At 39.2% G+C, this 20949-nt stretch overlaps 1 protein-coding gene across 2 annotated transcripts in view; it reads right to left on the reverse strand.

The window, feature by feature from the left end:
• Window positions 1-1190: 1190 nt before the first annotated feature.
• KCMF1 (potassium channel modulatory factor 1) overlaps window positions 1191-20949 on the reverse strand; it is an 87940-nt gene continuing 68181 nt past the window's right edge. For both annotated transcript variants that reach the window (XM_035272118.3, XM_035272119.3), the window contains exons 4-7: window positions 16585-16686; window positions 14097-14271; window positions 10454-10736; window positions 1191-3296 (exon numbers count right to left, since the gene is read on the reverse strand). In XM_035272118.3, the coding sequence (XP_035128009.1) occupies window positions 3035-3296; window positions 10454-10736; window positions 14097-14271; window positions 16585-16686 (822 nt within the window). In that variant the 3' untranslated portion in view covers window positions 1191-3034. The remainder of the gene's footprint in view (window positions 3297-10453; window positions 10737-14096; window positions 14272-16584; window positions 16687-20949) is intronic.

Genomic DNA, 20949 nt, shown 5'->3' on the forward strand with positions numbered 1-20949 from the left:
CTTTTTTTCTGGAAACTTAGGCTTTGACCTATCAAGAGAACTCTGGACCTGTTACCCTTCTTTGTTTTTAATTGTGGCCCACAGACCGGAAAAAATACAAAAGCCTGGTGACCTTTGAAACTCTATTAGTGTATTACTGAAATTTCTACTGAGGGGAAAAATGGGGGGCGGGGATAATGGGATTTTTTTTGTTACGTCTATTATTTCTAATAGCGTAATCTGCTACCCTAAACTTCATTTCTCTGGGGGTCACAGAGAAAGAAGCTTTCTCTTACTTTACCTGAGCCTGATTATAAATAAGAATCCACTAATTTTTTAGTAGCAAGATTAGGTTCTACTTCTGCGGATTTTTTTTTTAAACAGAACAATGCAATATAAATACATAGATTTCATGGTAGCCAACCATAGAAACTATCTTATTTGCAGTCATACAAGGAAGTACAGCTATTTCTATTTGTTCAGAGTTGAAATTAAACTCCTTCCAGAGCACCTTGAGCAGAAAGCTTTAAATGGTTTCTGAACAGGAAGTAAAGACAAGCACTACAGAACATTTATAAACTTATCTCCTAGACATTCAAATCTCAATAGAACAGAAACTTCTCAAAATTCAAGATCTGGTCCTTAGAGATTTGAAGGTGCAGCCAAAATAAACAATGGTATATTTTGTCTCCTGTCCATCAGTCTTTTCAATTGATTTTTATTCAGTAGTACATCCAGTAATAAGCTTTTGATTCAGAACTAAAGAAAAAGGACACAAGAATTTCAAGGGCTTGAATATATTTTTATATTGATATTCTGTGTCTTTCTACCCTAAAATAATACATTATTGATTACATACATGATGAGATGAGGTATTTGTAAAATATCTGGTAAAAAATAATTAATATACAGTATTCTACATGAGATGGAATCTTATGAATCTTTAGGTCTTCTGAAGTGTTAAAGTGATCATCTAAATTAAACTGCTCCTAAAACCATGTTAAAAAATGAAGGCTCTTACATTTTCCCAGAATTTGTGCAGAAAAGGGAAAAGTACATAATTGGCATTTATTTCTCACATCCAAAATAATGCATTCACACAAAACCAGGATCTCCCATGTTTAGCATAAAAAGAAAAAAAATACTGAATTAGAGATATAAAATCTCTGAGTAATGGTTAGGTTAACAACACTAAAGAAATTCAAGTGGTCGACAGTCTTGAAAATGCTTTATTGAAATGTGTGACTTATGTGCAGATGTGTTTGAAAAGACCACAGCTTGAAAACTGATTTTTGAAACATCTCAACAACCAACTGAAAAAAAACAAAAAACAAAAAACAAAATGAAAATGAAAATCCCTAATGGACTTGACTTCTAGTGTAACCAGAAGCCTGGTGAAGTTTTCCTTTAAACATTTTCCATTACAGAAACTAAAGAAAACAAAGCTATATTTGGAAATCACTGGAGTCTGAAGTTTCAGAGAAGCAACAGTTTTTCAGACATGTAGGGTGACTTCTTTTTTGGTTACATTTGGATGAACATGGACTTCACAGTTCTCGGAAGAACACCGGAGGGGTGTTTAAGTCTGTATGCTTGTCATGTTGGAGAAACGGAGATGCACGGACAGGAAAGGAAAAGGATGACGGGAGAAAGAGAGGAAACTGAGAAAAGGGCTCAGAAAAGAGAACTGGAACGAGACATGATTAGGTTAAGTCTAGTTATAAATTTATCAGAAGCTGTGCGCACCTTTTTAAAAGTCCTAAATTTACATTCCAAAAACTGCCCTCCCAACCCCCAAACCCACTGTCCCTGCCTTGGAGCTATTGTGAAAGTCTATGCACAAAAACCGAAACACGAAATAAAAAATAACCCAGCCCTTCCAAACCCCAAAACAAACCCCAAAAAAGGTGTACATTTTTTTTGCACATAGCATTAATAATATAGGCATATGTGGCATGATTCAATTAAAAGGCTTTACTTTTTATGCCAGAAAAAAACCCCAATAAATAAAAGGTGCTAAAATTAGCATTAAGAATTTGTTGTAATAGATTGACAAATCTGGGAAGGCAAATCCTCAAAGCTCCCCTGATACTGATCTCTCTCAGCAAACTACAAAGCAAATACATAAATAACGTAAAGTATGATTGAGAATGTGAGATTTTTAAAAACAAAGACAACATAATTCAGGTTAACTCTGTTGAACAAATGAAATTCATCTACACCTGAAAAAAACATATTTAACAATTGAAAAATTTTTAAACAACCACAAAAAGTAAAAACTTTAAACAAACATGAGCAGGATTTGTTTTTGGGGCACACAAAGACCCCTGCAGCAGATTCCAACAGTAGCTTTACTGGTGTGTCTTCTATAGATGAGTTAGAGACAGGCTGAGCTCCACACAGGCAAGATGACTAACAGGGCGACAGGACAGTCACACAGGGCGGAGTGCCATACCCGGCTACAATCCCTAGATTCCACTGCAGAGCTGGCTTTGTGCGTAGGAGGCACACAAAGAAAGGTGATTCAGGCAGACATTATTCAAAAGCTACTTCGAAGTGTAACCACTGAATAATGTTTGGGAAAGCTTTGGGCTTTGTATTTTTTTTTTTTAAGTTTTACTCCTTGTATTTAATTTTTTAAATAACAAGGTCACTAAAACTCATGCACGCTGCAAAAAACCTCATGCAGTAGTTAAGGTAAACCATCCAAGCAGTTTTTATTCATTAATATTCATAAATACACACAGCAGCTTCATTAGAGATTTCAATTTTCCTCTTCAGTTTGAATGTGGAATATTAGGAGAGCCTTTTGCATGTCAAGGTACAGGAAGCAGAGATCACCCCTGCACTGCTACCTACATTTACCTGCTAGAAGTAAAAATTAGTTAAGTGGAAATGATTATCATATATATTTTCTCTCTTCCTTTTGAATGTACACAATGTAACAAGAGTGACAGACCTGAAATTACAATCACCAAACAAACCCAAGATAGTTGTTGTCCACTTTCATTGGCAAATACAGCACAGAGGACATTGTCTGCGAATTGGGATGTCATCAAAGAGGAGGTGGTGGAGGCTCATTTCCTTTATTACTCTCTTTTAAATTTAGGTTTTCTAAAGCAACATCTAAAGGCATAATATCTACACAGCCCATAGCACCAAAATCTGCCATCTCCCCCCGATCATCCTCGTCTGAGGACGAGCTCTCTTCACGCACTAAAGTGGACAGAAGGAGCTCTTGGACAAATAGGCTGCGGTCCGCACGCTCACTTTCCATGGACTGGCGCTCCGTTTCAGACATTTTAGGATCATTCAACCTGTGTAAGTTAAAAAGAAAAGACCTTATTGGTAAGAAGTCAATGAACAATGGCATGGCCAATTTCTACAGTGCTCTCCACTGTGCAAGTTTTACAGGTGGCAAAATTCAGGGTAAGACATTGCTGGAATACCTGGCTCTAATTTATCCTTAATTGTTGAGAATTCCTCACACTTTTTGCAAATCTATGCTTTAGATTCAATGAGAAAAAACCCACACATATAGACTTTTCCCACTCCAGAGAAAACTAGGTGAAAATTTTCTGAGGAAAACAGGATTTCTTATAGATTAGATGCTTGGGAAAGTAACTAACCAGAATTTCATTTGGGGGTAAACAAAAAAAAAGAAAGTAAAACACAAAAAATCTACAGTCAACAGAATATTCAACTGAAAAATATCCTAAAATTTCCTCTGACGTTTCTCTATTACTGGATTTAATTCTTCCTGTATATCCAGAAGCCAGAGAGAGCAAGAAAACACATAAAATCTTCTACATTTCTCTTACCAAGGACCTACAGTGTAGCAGGGTAGACACAAGGCCTACCTGCCTGACTTTGCTCACCTGATGTATGCACTTACGAGATCTGGGCTATGCTGGGAAACTTGGCTGTGCACAAAGACTGGACAGATGGTTAAGAGTTGAAAATTCTACTTACCACTTGTTACTGAACTTGTTAAATTACTTTAAAATGTCAATTTCTGGCTGGGTGCAGTGGCTCACGCCTGTAATCCCAACACTTCGGGAGGCTGAGGCGGGTGGATCACCTGAGGTCTGGAGTTCAAGACTAGCCTGGCCAACCCCGCCTCTACTAAAAATACAAAAATTAGCAGAATATGATGGTGCACACCCGTAATCCAAGCTACTTTGGAGGCTGAGGCATGAGAATTGCTTGAGCCTGAGAGGTGGAGCTTACAGTGAGCTGAGATTGCGCCACCGCACTCCAGCCTCGGCAACAGAGTGAGACTTTGTTTCCTCACCCCCTCTCAAAAAACCAGTCAATCTCCAACCAAAAATGATGCAAAATTCTGCTTAGTTTCTATACTTATTTCCTCTACACTTTCAGTCGCAAAGAAAGGGAGATTAACAAGCAATGGGGGCAGCAAAAGGAATAACACAGGAGAAGATGGGTACACTGAAAGGAGGCCTGGCAGGCACACATGACAGGTCTTCTCCATGAGGACCTAGAGGCAGCATCTGGAGCCCAGAGACAGATATATTCCATGCTCCCTTACTGCCTGGCACCTGCTTCCTGCTGTGCTACCAGCACTGCAAGGCACAGGAGCATCCCAAAGTCACCATGGATGATACTAATGATGGGTCAGGCTCTGAGTGCTCTTTGAGTGCATTAGCTCATTTAACTCCTCTGAGTTAGGGCCTATTATCATCACCATTTTACAGAAAGAGGAAACTGAAGCAAAGGTTAAGTAATTTGCACAAAATCTCATAGACACCAAGTTCAAAACCACTGAATAATTAGGTATCTACGACTAAGACAAAAGATCAATTTCAGAACTGAAAGAAAGCAAAAATATCTGAAAGGTAATTACAGAAAAGCCATAAAATCCATATTGGAAAAAAAAATGACTGATTACATTGCTGGTTAAAAACAAATTAAGGATATCGTAAGAGAGTATCTAATAGAATAGAAGACTGAGTAGACTACATGTTCTCAACGCAAAGCTATAAAAATGTTACGAACTGAAGTACATTCCACGTTCTTAGCGTTGGAAAAGGACTTTGGTAAAGAAATCTCTAGAGAAGTTAAACCTATAACAGAAAGATAAAGGATATATAGAAGACTCCCCACGTAATAATGAGGCAAACTAAGAACATACAGGCTGGAGCCTTCAGCCTTTGAGAGAGCGAGCATGCAGTAACAATATTACTGTTTTGATTTTTGTGGAAATAACTGAGGAGACACCTCATTCCTGAAAGGCAGGTCAAGTCTATGTATGAGGTACTGGTACTAGGTCTTGATTTCCTGATAAAATATAAAATTTAGGATATAAATGGAACTGCAAGGCTTGTGAGGATCTTCAAGTTGGGGTTAGCAAAATCAGCTGGTCCCACTGTCAAAAGACTGGATCTGGCTGGGCATGGTGATTCATGCCTTTGTAATCCCAGCACTTTGTGAGGCCGACATGGGTGGATCACAAAGTTAGGAGTTCAAGACCAGGCTGGCCAATAGAGTGAAACCCTGTCTCTGCTAAAAATATAAAACTTATCTGGGCATGGTGGCGGGAGCCTGTAGTCCCAGCCATTTGGGAAGCTGAGGCAGGAGAATTGCTTGAACCCGGGAGGCAGAAGTTGCAGTGAGCTGAGATTGTGCCACTGTACTCCAGCCTGGGTGACAAGAGCAAAACTCTGTCTCAAAAAAAAATTAAAAATGAGAAAAAAAAAAAAGACAGGATCTGACTTACACACTCCAACAATCACGTTCTAAAGGTCAGCTGTCTTAGATTCCAAAGAAACTGTGGTCTTACCATCAGTTCCAGGGTAGCATGAATAGGAACTGCCCCTGGTCAAAGAAAAGACCAAAAATAAGGCTTGAGCTCTCTATATATCATATACGAGCTGTCTGACCAGAGACCAGGATCTCCTCTGCATACACTACAGCCATTTGCCTTGCCTTGAAAATTCACAATGCGGAGAACGATCCAAGATGGCCGATCGCTAACATCCCGGGATTGCAGCTCTCAGGGAAGGCATGGGATTTGCAGCTCTCAGGGAAGGCACGGAGAACTAGAGGACGCCATACTTTCAGACAAAGTCTGGTCGCTCACGAAGCAGAAGATCCCCCAGTGGTGGAAACACACGAGTCGCCAGCGCGACTCTCGTGGTCGGCGCAGCGGTTCCGCCGGCACTTCGACGCGGCAGTGCTCGGCACAGAGTAAATGGGACCAGTTCCCCTTCTGACCGAGGTTTGGAGCCCCGGGAAGGCAGAGTCGCCTACTACGGAAACAAGAAGGAAGCCCGACAGGAGAATCCTGGGCAGAAAAGCACCATCAGTTTTAACGCCGCTGCTCTGGCCCTGAAACTAACAACCTGGACGTCCACTCAAGAGACCTAATCTGAAAGTTGGTAATTTCAAAGACGACAGGAGGATAATGTCCTTTACAATGACGGGAAGAAACCAGCGTAAAAAAGCTGAGAATACTCAAAGTCAGAACGCCTCTCCCTCTAAAGATGATCACAGTTCCACATCAACAATGGAACAAGGCTTGATGGAGAACGAGCGCCTCCTGATGACAGAATCACTCTTCAAGGAATGGATAATAACAAACTTCGGTGAGTTAAAAGAACATGTTGTAGCCCAACGTAAAGAAACTAGGAACTTTGAAAAAAGGTTTGATGAAATCCTATTGAGAATAGACAACTTAGAGAGGAGTATGAGTGAATTAATGGAACTGAAGAATACAATACAGGAACTCCGAGAAGTATGCACAGGCTTAAAACACTCGAATTGTTCAAGCAGAAGAAGGGATATCAGAGGTCAAAGTCCAACTTAATGAAATAAAATGTGAAGAAAAGATTAGAGAAAAAAGGATAAAAAGGAATGAGCAAAGTCTCCAAGAAATGTGGGACTATGTGAAAAGACCAAATTTACGTTTGATAGGTGTACCTGAATGCGACGGAGAGAATGAATCCAAGCTGGAAAATACCCTTCAGGATATTATTCAGGAAAATTTTCCTAAACTAGCAAAGCAGGTCAACATTCAACCCCAGGTAATACAGAGAACACCACAAAGATATTCCTCAAGAAGAGCAACCCCAAGGCACATAATTGTTAGATTCACCAGGGTTGAAACGAAGGAGAAGATACTAAGGGCAGCCAGAGAGAAAGGTCAGATTACCCACAAAGGCAAGCCTATCAGACTTACAGCAGATCTCTCGGCAGAAACTCTACAGGCCAGAAGAGAGTGGGGGCCAATATTCAACATCCTCAAAGAACAGAACCTTCAGCCCAGAATTTCATATCCAGCCAACCTAAGCTTCACAACTGAAGGAAAAATAAAATCTTTTATGAACAAGCAAGAACTCAGAGATTTTATTACCACCAGGCCTGCTTTACAAGAGCTTCTGAAAGAAGCATTACACACAGAAAGAAACAACCAGTATTAGCCTTTCTAAAAATACACCAAAAAGTAAAGAGCACCAACATAAAGAAGAATTTACACCAACGAATGGATAAAACAGCCAGTCAACATCAAATGGCAGTAACCCTAAATTTAAATTGACTAAATTCCCAATCAAAAGACACAGCCAAAACCCAACGGCATGTTACATCCAGACCTGTTTCACATGCAAGGATACACAAAGACTCAAAACAAAGGGATGGAGAAAGATTTACCAACCAAATGGAGAGCAAAAATAAATAATAAGTAAATAAAAAGCAGGAGTTGCAATTCTTGTATCAGATAAAATAGATTTTAAAGCAACAAAGATATAGTGGTAAAAGGATCAATGCAACAACAAGAGCTAACGATCCTAACACCCAGATAGGAGACTTAGATTCAATGAGACAGAAAATAATAAGGATATCAAGGACTCGAACTCAGATCCAGAACAAGTAAACTTAATAAATATTTATAGAGCTCTCCACTTCAAATACACAAAATATACATTCTTGTCAATACCACATCACACCTACCCATAAGTTTAAATGAAACATTGATTGGCCATTATTAATACCCAATTTTTTTCAAAATAAAGCAATATTTTCATTTACTCTCCCTCTTTCTCTTCCTCTCCTTTACTTATTTATTTATTTATTTTTCTTTCCTTCTCTCAAAAAAAGAGAAATCAACTTGTAAACCTCTAGATCCAGGTCGGCAATGTCTCTTTCATTGCTTGATTTCCTTTCTTCCCTTCCCTCCCTCCCTCCCCGCTTCCTCCCTTCCTTCCTTCCTTCATCCCTTCCTTCCTCCCTACCGTCCTTATTCCCTTCCTTCCTGCCTTCCTCCCCCCCCCAAAAAAAAGAAAAAAAAGAAAATTCACAATGCATATTAATATATCTGAAAGTTCTGAGAAACCCAACAGTAAATAATCTCTTTATTTTTCTTACTTTGCATTCTCCAACCTTATTAATTGGGGATGGAAGAACATAAGTAATTACATATAATCCTTAGAATATATGAAGGAGAATGCTTCTGAGGAAGTATTGCCTAAATCATATAAATATGATGCAATAAAAGATGTGGAAAGTGGTCCACAAATTGCATGGCACCATGCAATGTACAGTATCAGATGATAGAAGGGAGCTTTCAAGAAGCTATGCCCAGAATCCAAGGAGAGGACTCAGAGGTCACTCATAAGCTCTCAGAGTTGGGTGTGGAACAAACGCACAAAAAAAATTACAGATCAAGTAGTAGTAGTAGTTTAGTAGTTTGGAGCTTGAAAAAAAAAAAAAGAAGAATAGGGCAAGGGTGGATGGGAAGATGTCTTTTCCAAAGGGCATGGACAAGACATTCCACCCACAGTCCTGTGAACTCTCAGTAGAAATGCACACTAGCAGATCTCCTTTTTGAGGAAGGGACCTAGATCTGGCATGTTACAGACCTGCGGCTGGTCAGTCCCTATGGGTCACAGGAAACATGGTAGCAGGTAGCTCCATCTGTGGCTCTGTGATTTTTCTTACATTAAGGCAGCATTCTGGTAATAACCAGGCAGAGTTACTGACCTTGCAGAGATTCTTTAAAGGTAAATTTCCCATTTAAAATTTTTTCCTTGGTTTCATAATGAATGATGAGTATCATTAATTGGGCCTTTACTCTAGGCCAGATACTGAGCCAGACCGTACACATACCAGAATTCCATTTAATCCTCAAAATAATTCTCTTTCTAGAGGCAAAACTGCTAGGAGACTGATGATAAAATTGAAGTTTGGAGAAATGAAATGACTTGCCTGAGGTCCAAACCTTGTAAGTGGCAAAGCTGGGGCACTAGCCCAGGGATTTTCAAGCATTTTTTGTTATGTATCCATAATATGTTATTTATAACTATATACATGCACCATTGTATTAACAGAGTATGAGATAAAGTAGAAATTATGTTTTCTTCTAACATTCCAATGAATCGTCATATACACTGCATTTTGGAGATAATGATGTATTTAACGTTATTCATTTTACAGTTCTTTCTTTACATTCCTCTCTGCTTCCTTAAAAGCCCAAATTATTTCAGGTTCATTATCTGTTGAACCTAAGTCTCTACTTATCATTGCTTTCTTTGAAACTTTTTTTAATTCCTAAAAGTCACATAAAATGCCTGGGAAGGTTTGGCAGACAAATACATGCAGTTGCTAACAGTTCCAGAGGCAAACAGAACTGCATCCAGTAGAGTAGTTTACTGCTGTACTGAATATTATTTACACCATGGGAAGCCATTTTTTTTAACACTTACTTTTGTGTGCCAACCATAGGAATTTAAATCTAGCTTTTTTAGAAATACACGGGAGAAAATTGCCACTGCATTGTGAAATCTTTCTTATACCTTTTAATATTTCAAACAGATTAAAATTGGCAATAAAAAGCAATGTTAATTATGATAAATGCACCTAATATGAACCATATATATATATATAAAATGATAGAGTGTTAAGTTTTATGGGTACTATGGCAAAACAATTCACATTACATGATGATATATACCTTGAGAACAAGAAGATCAGTTATTTTATTTTAGAGGCAGGGTATCACTCTGTCACCCAGGCTGAAGTGCATGGTGCAGTCTTGGCTCACTGCAACCTCTGCCTCCAGGGCTCAAGTAATCCTCCTGCCTCAGCCTCCTGAATAGCGGGGACTTCGGGTGCACATCTGGCTAATTTTTGTAGAGATAAGATTTTACCGTGTTGCCCAGGCTGGTCTGGAATTCCTGGGCTCAGGTGATCTGCTTGCCTTGGCCTCCCAAAGGGCTGGGATTACAGGTGTGAGCCACTGCATCTGGCCCAGTATTCTTAATTTATCTAAAATAATCATTATGTTTCACATTCTTGGGGAAATACTGAATACGCGGTTTTAATCAGAGATCTGTGAGTTTTAATTGAACACAGAATTTTCAAGAAATATATATGCACAAAAGAGAAAAGATAATTCCAGATTGTTTAGTGGCAATAAAATATTACTTTCCAAACAAAATTCTATTAAGAAATGAACTACCTTGTTAAAAGAAACTGGGAATTCTGGAGAGTCTGCTGACTGCTTTCTGTATTAGCTATGTTGGTTGTTGCTGTGGATTGTGTGATTGTAGTGGTGACACTGCTTGTGTTAGTACGCCGGGTTGCGTTGCGTGCGGTCTCCAGTTGTTGCCGTGCTGCCTGGGCATGCTGCCGTTCTAGCTGCAGCTGCATCTGCAGTTGTTGTAACTGTGAAGCGGAAGGGCCAGAGGAATTAAGCTGTCCTCCTGCAGAACGTCTCACTCCCGATAACTGAGATAAAAGCTCTGCCAATGGAAAGAGACAATTAATGTCTGCTTAATACTGAGGAAAACAAAATGCTACAGATCACTCTTTTACCGGAAGAGCATCAAAAGCACTGTGAACAAGTAGGTAACCACAGTAGCATACAGTTTAGCTAAGAGCTGAATACCTTCTAGAATGCCTTCTGGAGGCAGGAGTTACTGTGTACAGGGAATGCAAATGCATATGAATATTAACCCAGACCCAATTATGTCTCCCTTAGAAAAAACTCAGATTGTCTTTAAAATTATTTGCATAAGAGACTAATTTAGTTAAGCTTCCTCTTAGTATTTAATGAAGTGGTTTATCTATGGGCCCAATTATAATATAAGCTCTCTCAATAAGTGTTCCATGGAAGCAGGGATGAGGTCTACTGTTTACTATATTCCTAGCTCTCAGAACAGGGCCTGGACATTTACTAAATGACTAAAAGCAGGAATTCAGACATTTACTAAATGACTCAATGAATTATTAGGATTCAGTCTAAGAGGCCTGGATCATTTGTGATGGTGGCCCTTGTACACTCACCTCTGCCTTCTCCCTCAAGTACCTTTTGGTACTGCTGTTACAGAGTACGCTGTAGAGGGACCACTAGCAGTGCTCAGTAAGGCTGACAGCCTCCCAAGAACCTGTCGCATTTGACTGTACAGCCTACTTAGAGGCCTGTTATGATCCAGATTGCCTTGTGTCTGTAAAGCTGTACTCATTAAGAGAGGTGTAAACCTTTGTCCTCGCATCCTCATCTAAGTAAGGAGCAGTGAAATGCCTTCTTCCACGTGGAGGATCTACCTACCTCAGGGAACCAGTCTGCCTTGCAGACACTCTCAGGCCAGCCAAAACTCTTTATCAATAAAACTCATTAAAAGTTTCTGTTTTCTTGCTCACTGTTGCTTTATCCCAAGCCTTTTATAGCACCCTTATACCACTCTTTCATGGAATATACAGTCTATCACTAAAATAAACTGATTTTCACTGACAGAAAAAGAATCAAATGAAGAGAATTTCTCAATTTTGAATTTTGCTCCCAGAAACTAATTTTTAGTGTCTGCCAACAAGCAGGTAAATATTCCCTCGGGATGACGAAATGTTTTTTAAATCCCCCAAATTCAGTTTATTAGGCTTGTTTGTGTTGTTGCACACCCAAATGTCCAAAGCACATTTGGAATTAAAATTTTATATATCTAACTTTTAAATAACATGTTAGGTGTAAAACTGTTCTTAGGTTTTTGTTTTTTTTTTTAATTTTAGGTTTGGGGGTACATGTGAAGGTCTGTGACACAGTTAAACACGTCACGGGGGTTTGCTGTACTTATTATATCATCCGGTACCCAATTAAGCCCAGTGCCCAACAGTTATCTTTCAGCTCCTCTTTCTCCTCCCATTCTTCTCCAGTGTCTGTCTCTCTTCCTTTGTGTTCCTAAGATGTCACTTAGCTCTGATGTTCTCAGTTTGGGTGCCTCATGGCTTCCAGGTAGGTGCACACTTTACCACGTGGACATATTTCAGAACTGTTGCTTTAAATTTGTGCACACTTTCCACAGTCTTACCACTTGTCTGCCTGGTGTGTCTTGCAGGTTGTCAGGCTACAGTAATTTCTGGTATTTTATTTTGATCCTGCGTTCTGCTACCAACTTCCCACGTTTGTCATGTACTAGACTCAGTGACATGCCAGGTTCAAACACTGTTTGTATTTTCAGTTAGATTTTTCCCAAGCTATTAAAACATATAACTTTCTACAACAATATAGTTCTCAAATCAAGGCCAAGACAGAAAGTCCTACTTTCCTTTCTTCCATGAGAAGAGCTTAATTCTTTAGTCTTGTCAGTTAGCTACAGGTAATAGTCCTGAAATGTGTCCATGTGGTGGCATGTGTACCTGGAAGCCACGATGCACCGGGCACAACACCCCAAGCATTGATAGGCATAAATCTTGACAGAAACTATGTTCTTAAAAATGTTAGCTATACCTTATAAAACCTTAATTCCAAATGTGCTTTTGACATTTTTTATGTGTATTTATGGAGGTTTGGCCATGAAATTTTGGAGATATTCCAACTCAAATCTTTTATTATTTTCTTGGGCTTCAATAGAGGCCACAAATACAACATAAAAACATTTCTAATCATCTTATGTCTCTAAGAAGAGCAGTCTCCTTTTACTTGCAGGAGATATGTTCTAAGACCCCCAGTGAATGGCTGAAATGGACATCTGGATAATACCGAACCCTACATATACTATGCTTTTTTCTGTACATACGTACTTGTGTTAAAGTTTAACTTATAAATATTAGGCACAGGAGATTCACAACAATAAAATAGAGTAAATCTAACAATATACTATGAAAAGGCAGGGTGTGGCGGCTCACTCCTGTAATCCCAGCACTTTGGGAGGCCGAGGTGGGTGGATTACCTGAGGTCGAGAGTTTGAGACCAGCCTGACCAAGATGGAGAAAGCCTGTCTCTACTAAAAATACAAAAGTAGCCAGGCATAGTGGCTCATGCCTGTAATCCCAGCTACTCCGGAGGCTGAGGCAGGAGAACTGCATGAACCCAGGAAGTGGAGGCTGCAGCAAGCCAAGATCACGCCATTGCACTCCAGCCTGGGCAATAAGAGTGAAACTCCTCTCAAAAAAACGAAACAAAACAAAACAATATACTATGAAAGTTATGTGATGTGGTCTTTCTCTCTCTCTCTCAAGTATCTTACTGACCTGGACTCAGCCATTTTTTGACTGTAGTTGATTGTGGGTAAATGAAACCCGGGAGAGCAAAACCACATATAAGAGGGTTACTACTGGACTTAAGTAATGCCAGGAGAGTATGAATTATTTTATGTTAAGTGTCTGCTTTTAACATATTTTACACTTATAAAGTATTTGAAAATTTTCTGAAAGAACATGGGCTTATGATCAGAGAGGTCAGAGTAAGAACATAAATCTCACAAAAAGTACGTACGTACATATGCATGTATGTATGTATGTTTATGTATTTATTTATTTGAGGGTCTCGCTCCATCACCCAGGCTGGAGTGCAGTGGTGCGATTTCGGCTCCCTGGAACCTTTGCCTCCCGGGCTCAAGCAATTCTCATGCTTCAGTCTCCTGAGTGGCTGTGATTACAAGTGCTCGCCACCACACCCAGCTAATTTTTGTATTTTTAGTAGAGATGGAGTTTCGCCATGTTGGCCAGACTGATCGTGAATTCCTGGCCTCAAGTAATCCACCTGCCCCAGCCTCCCAGAGTGCTGGGATTACAGGTGTGAGCCACTGCAGCTGACATCACAAAAAGTTTTAAAAGGAGCTCCCCTTTCCCTTGCCATTTCCCTTATTAATGTGAAACTAACTTACCAGCTATAGGATCCATGGCTTCCCTATTGCTTGGAGAATATGAACTCTGAGAAGAAGAAAGTCCACCAGTAGAACTGCTAGTAAAGTGCATGTTTGATCTACGAGCACGAGGACCTCCTAATCCCCGGCCAGGGTGAAACATTCTACGTACATGTCGAACACCACTCGACTCATCATAACTCAAAAGTTAAGAAAAAAATGAAAGTATTTCGTAGAAAAAAAAAAATCACTTGAGACCTTACTAGACAGATATCAAGATTTCATAAATTGTAATCATTTAAAAACAGCACATTTAATTTAAAGTGCAAATGTCCCAACTCTACCTATGAGGGCTATTAACCTAAAAAGACACTCAAATGAAAGGCAACACGTAAATGTGTGTACTGGGTGTGTGAGGTAAGAAAGTTTCTCTATATAGCTTATGAAATCTCATCTATATAGCTTATGAAATCTCAATTACCATCTATAAGAAAAGGAAACAATACTGAATTTAAATTCAGCACACCAAAGATTCCTTTTGGATTAATAGTTTTAATCTGTCTTCAAGCTTTTTTCCAAGGCTCTGCTAAGCACAAAAGAGATTTGCATTTCTTGTGTAAGACAGTAAGATTAACATAACATTTATCACGAAGTCAAATTCCCAGCAGCCTCAACCATCTTACACAGCTGAGTGTGAGTTGAACTGAAAAAGGTCCTGAGTCACAAAGAACTGTCAAAACTCTTTAAAGACAGCCCTATGTTTCCACAAAAGCAAATGAGAGGTAGAGGAGGCCAGATCATACAGAAGAGATTTTTCCTTTAAAGCACCAAACCGACCAGCTTTATAATGCAGATGAATTTTTTTTGCTGGCTTCTCAGTTTTTCAGCTGATGGTTCTAAAGTTATTTAAGGACTGGATGGGTAGCTCCAGGAGGCCTTCAGGTATTACCGTCCATGCAGAGTTCCATCACATTCATGAGGATGGTTTGGGTTCTAGAGAAAATAATATGATTATTATATTTGTATATTTGATAATTTGTATGATTTTGTGTGTGTGTGTGTGTGTGTGTGTATTTTGAGACAGGGTCTCACTTTGTTGCCAGGCTGGAGTGCAGTGGTACCATCAGAGGTGACTGTAGCCTTGAGCTCATGGGTTCAAGCTATCCTCCTACCTCAACCTCTTGAGTAGCTAGGACCACAGGTATGTGTCACCATGCCCAGCTCATTATTTTGGTAGAGACGGGTTCTTCCTGTTTGCCCAGGCTGGTTTCAAACTTCTGGGCTCAAGTGATCCTCCCACCTCGGCCTTTCAAAGTGCTGGGAGTATAGGTGTGAGCTACTGCACCCAGCCAGTGATAATTTTAGAAGAACAATTCATAACCTGAAACCAGAAGCACTGAGTCCACCAAATTAGGTAGACCAGTAATCTCAGGGAACATTGCCAGGAAGTGTTGAGAGACAGGGAAGGGAATGCAGAAATAAAAGCAGGAGGCGGGGCACAGTGGCTCATGCCTGTAATCCCAGCACTTTAGGAATCTGAAGCAGGTGGATCACCAGAAGTCAGGAGTTTGAGACCAGCCTGGCCAACATAGTGAAACCTTGTCTCTACTGAAAAATACAAAAATTAGCTGGGTGTAAAGAATTAAATGATTCTCCTTTCCAGCTTCCCAGCTACTTGGGAAGCTGAGGCAGGAGAATTGCTTGAACCCAGGAGGCAAAGGTTGTAATGAGCTGAGACTGTCACTGCGCTCCACTCCAGCCTGGGTGACAAGAGCAAGACTGTCTTAAAAAAAAAAACAAAGAAGAAGAAGAAAAAAAGAAATTAAAGCTAGACCTGACCTTGTGCTATTCTACTCAGGAACTGGGCAGCAAATGGCTCTCTCCGGAGAATGGGATCCCAAAAAGGAAAGGAACACCAAGATGCACACCTGTCCCCACCATCCCACCACACCACACCCAGAACAGGGTAAGGCAGCGGAGGAACAGAGAGGGAAAGCAAATAATGGCTTTTCATATTTAACTAATTAAATTTTAATTTGGATTAACATTTTCCGAATTTGTATGAAAAGGCTATCCTGGAAGACATAATCTGGTCAAACTGCCTTAAAAAAGATCTAATTGTAATGAACTAAAGATGAAAGGCAAGTCAACTTTCACTTAATGAAAATGGTTCATATAATAGTGATAGTATATAAAAAGAGAAATAAATTGCATCTCAACACTGAGTCACTTTTAGGAAAAGTTCAAATAAGTAAAAATAATTTGGAAATCAGTTTTCCTTTTTTGGGGGATACTATCCTTAAACATAATTAAAATAACGAGCTGGATGCAGTGGCAAGTGTATGCCTATAGTCCCAGCTACTCAAGAGGCTGAAGCAGGAGGATCACTTGAGCTCAGAAATTTGAGACCAGCCAGGTTGACACAGTGAGATCCTGTCTCCAAAACAGAAAAATCAAAATGACAAACATTACAAACAACTCTTTTCCTTGTCATCTCTTAAAAGGATATTAAATCTCTAGGGGCTCTGTGTTCAAGTGTAAGATGAGCTGCAAAGTCATCCGTGACATGATTAGGATCGCCTCCAGGTAATGCTGCACATATTGGACAAATCTGAAATGGAAGTAAAGAAAGCAGGCTTAATAAATGAACATCAGTAGGACATCTTTCCGGACGAGTATTCTGCTGTAAGTTTTACTATTATCAAGTTTTAACCAATAAAAAACACAGCAGACCCTGAATTAATAAAAAGCAGTAGAAGCCTAAAACTGTTCACACAAGGTCCCTCAGGGTCAAACACAACAGTTTCACACACACTAAACTTGATCTCTGGCAGGGCCTTCTAACAGCTTGCCTGACTCATTTGCATAGTCCAGCAAAATAGTTTCCATTAAAAAACTTTAAAATGTGCCATTTAGTGCACATGTTTAATTCTAAACACGTTTAATTCTAGTCTTGAATGGTAAAGACCGATATAAGCCTATGGCACACTTCTCCAAAGTAAGCCATATTTGAGAGCCAATTCCCAAATAAGACAGCAGAGGTCTGATTAAATCCAAATGTGCAAACATATATCTGTTGAATGTAAGACAAATTATGATTACCAATAACATGCAAATGTGCTCTATAAATTCATGACTGTGACTTCTAAGGGGAATATAATATGGAAGCCCATTTTTTAATCTTATTTCCTAAAGAAATGGGTGATAGGGCAGAAGCTTGTGACCAGGTCATGCTCAAGGAGTAGAAGATCAACTTTCCATGGGCCTTTCAGTAAGATATAGGAGAAAGTAGGAATAAAATGGTGTGTACATAGTCAAGGTTTGGGGAGTGGATGACAGGTTGCGAAAGTGGTTTCTATAGTTAACAAAATTGGTAAAACAGAGGGAAGAAGAGGGGAAGGCTAGAAAGAATGAGGAACTTTTTAAAGAGGAAAGGCCCTTACTCTTCTGAAATCCAAATGGGCAGATAATGGTCTAACAGTGGTAGCCAAGCCTTGAAGTATGAATGACTTCAATCTTAAAGAACAGGGTCAAGAAGAAATGTCAGAAGCAAGCGGCATGACCAAAGGGAGCCCCAGAAAGTACACAGTCAAAGTGGTAGACTTGTGTGTCTATCCATAAATAAGAGGTTAACCCTTATATGTGATTCATCTTGCCAGTCCATGTGCAAAAATTCTTTCACCTAGGCAAAATCTAGGCAATCAGTTGACCTTATTAGTGCTGGAGAGGAGGACAGATGGGAAAGGTGAGACTTGGAAGGACAATTCTAGGGTATGGAGGGAAAACTAACTGCTCTGACTCCTGGAACCCAAACAAACATAACTTCCCATTTTCTAACAACCAGAAAGCAGAAGTCCCCTGAGAGTTCAACTCTGATTTGATACCAGTCTCTCTTAAGCCTAATGAGCTATCCTGATTATGTGACTCAGGACTCTCAGAAATATCCTCAGGAAAACCTAAACATGTTCATGAGAAGTAACATTTAAGCATTACAGTGTTCAAAAGAACTAGAGAGGTCACAATGGAATGTGATGAGGCAAACGAGAAAAAGAAGTAAATAGACATGCCTATGCCTTCTTAGAAGATACCAGAGATTCTTTCCTCTGTCGGAAAGGCAGCTCTATCTATCTGTTCACAGTTTACAGATGATCAACTCTCTCTTTATTAGGAATTTATATTTTACCATCTGTACCATTCCGGTACTCTGACATTACCTGCTAGTACCTGATATACATATTTTACTTTTCATGTACTTCTGTGTTACTTAGCTAAATTGTAAACTCTTTGAGAGATGCAGGACAGTATGATTTGTTTTTGGTTTTCAACTCTGGCCAGACTTACTTTTAAAAAAAGAAAAGAAAAAAAAAAAAAGACCAGCAATGTTTGGAGAAACAGAAAAAAAATTCCAGTTATTTAAAAATAAAAGAAACAAGTCACCTTAGAGACTCATTTTGAAAACATTAACAAGAGCTGGGTTACAGTTTTATTACAATATTATAAAGATGTATACGATTTTTATTTAAAGTGAAAATAACCACCAAAAGGAAAAGGCATCTTTCTTTTAAGATACTTTGCTTTAGGCTGGCCTTTTGGTAAAATCTATAGAAAACTTGAGCTATATAAATATAGCTGCAGGGGCTTCAGTACTTGAGGTGAATAAAAATATTGGTAGATGAGAGAAGTCTCCCAAGGATATAGATTCCTAGAAGGAAAACAGAATGGGAAATACAGATACCAAAAGTACTAAGAATGTCCTAATAAGATAGATAATTTAACAATTAGAAAAGCACCTCTGAGACAAGGATGTAAAATAAAAAGAATGTCAAGATCCTTCCACATTGTGTATTGGCTTTGGTTCTACACTTAAAATCTTTTTTATTTCATTGGAGTAACTCTGCTAAGATGGCAGGATGAAGGTATTCAGAACTGCTTCATTCAGAGAGAAATAATATAAAACTAACCAATTGACCAACCAAACTTTCATAATGACTAGGGATAAAGAATTACTAAGGACAAGAAATTAACCGTGGTGGGAGGATCACCCAGGTTGACAGCTGGCAAAGAAAATCAAGAGGCTAGATTGGAAGATGTTACCACACTTGGTCCACATAAAGTTAACTCAGATGAGGACTTGGAAAGGAAAACTAAGCTCAGATGCTGATGCAACCACAGAGGCATGGTCATCTTTTAGGTTTTATTTATTTATTTTTTTTGAGACGAAGTCTCGCTCTGTCACCAGGCTGGAGTTCAGTGGTGCCATCTCGACTCACTGGAGCCTCTGCTTCCTAGGTTTAAGCGATTCTCTTCCCAGTCCAGAGCAGCTGGGACTATAGGCGCACACCACCACAACCAGCTAGTTTTTGTATTTTTAGTAGAGATGGGGTTTCACCATGTTAGCCAGGATGATCTGGATCTTTTGACCTTGTGATCTGCCTGCCTTGGCCTCCCAAAGTGCTGGGATTACAGGAGTGAGCCACCGCGCCTGGCCTAGGTTTTACATTTTTTTTTTTTTTCTTTTTAATTTTTTATTGGATTATAGGTGGTTTTACATTTTATATTTAGCAAGCTAACTCATGCTTTAAGACAAAAACGCTTGTTCTCAAGGATGTGTTTTCTAAGAGGAAATGAAGGGAATGAGAAAGAAAGAAAAAAGAGAGCAAAGAGGGGCAGGAGAAATGGAAAAGAGGTGATGGGAAGTAGCAGGAGAGAGAAAGCAAGCTACTGTGCCACTCAGGGACACAAACACTGCTTAAGTTTTGAGTGTGTCTTTACTTCCACGTCGTGGTGTTTAATACATCTTACAGGACGAGAAAACTTTACACAAAGGCTAATTTTAGGGTATTGACAGCTTGTCAACATTAGTATTTATCATACTTCCATTGCCACATGATATAGTCATATCTATTATTCATACAGGAAAATTCCACATAACACACAAGCTTACAATTATAACAACTTGTCAATTAAAGTTTACTTAACTGGCTTAAGTCAGTGTTTCTTTAATTTGGCTAAGAATACACAATCATCTGGAGCACTTGTTAAAAATACAGTTTCCTAGTCCTGGAAATAGAGGGATTTAACAATCTCTTTTGACAAAGGTCCTGGTTGATTAGGTAAGTTTGGTAAACATAACTTAAATATACAATAGCATTGAAAAACTGTATTTACTCTGTTATATGAAACACCAAATGTCATTGTTTCTTAACATAACAAAAAAATTGTATTCGCAAATGCATCTGCTATTCTCAGTGTTGTCTCTGCTACTGCTTGAGTCTTCCTCTTCTCCTTCACCTTGCCACTGAGGGTCACCATCAATCTTGTTTTTTATCTGTAGCCCCTTTAGAAGCCTTTACCAACTGAGATAAGGCCCCATCCCAAGAACCTTACAGAGTCTCCATTTTTCCACGTGGTCCCAGGGCATGACTGCCAGCCAGCAACCAGTCAGGGCACATTTTAGCAGTTTGTTGCCAATGTCTTTAAAACATTATCTTCTGAAGTCATTACTTCATATATAAACACCAAGTCACTACTGAATGTACAGAACTTTTCCCCTATGACACAGGCTATATGTCCATTAAAAAAGCACCTAAAGTCAGCATGTGTGACTTTTATTTTTTTTTTTAAAACGCAACAGCTCCACACGTTCTTCTAAATACAATTATCGACCATTCTACAGCAAGTGTGGATTTCCTCTAGCCTCTCTCTTGAACTGATACAACCACATCAGACGGCATTCTCTCTCTGGGTACTATGTACAGCTTTAAAAACTACTCTTTATAACCACATTCCTATTTCCAGTTCAAGGATCTATGCTATGAAATCCAGGTGAACTGGTAAAGTTCAAGTTCTGACTGGCTAAATTCATTACATTGTA

The sequence above is a fragment of the Callithrix jacchus genome, chromosome 14, assembly GCF_049354715.1.
Source record: "Callithrix jacchus isolate 240 chromosome 14, calJac240_pri, whole genome shotgun sequence".
In the NCBI taxonomy this organism is placed as follows: domain Eukaryota; kingdom Metazoa; phylum Chordata; class Mammalia; order Primates; family Cebidae; genus Callithrix; species Callithrix jacchus.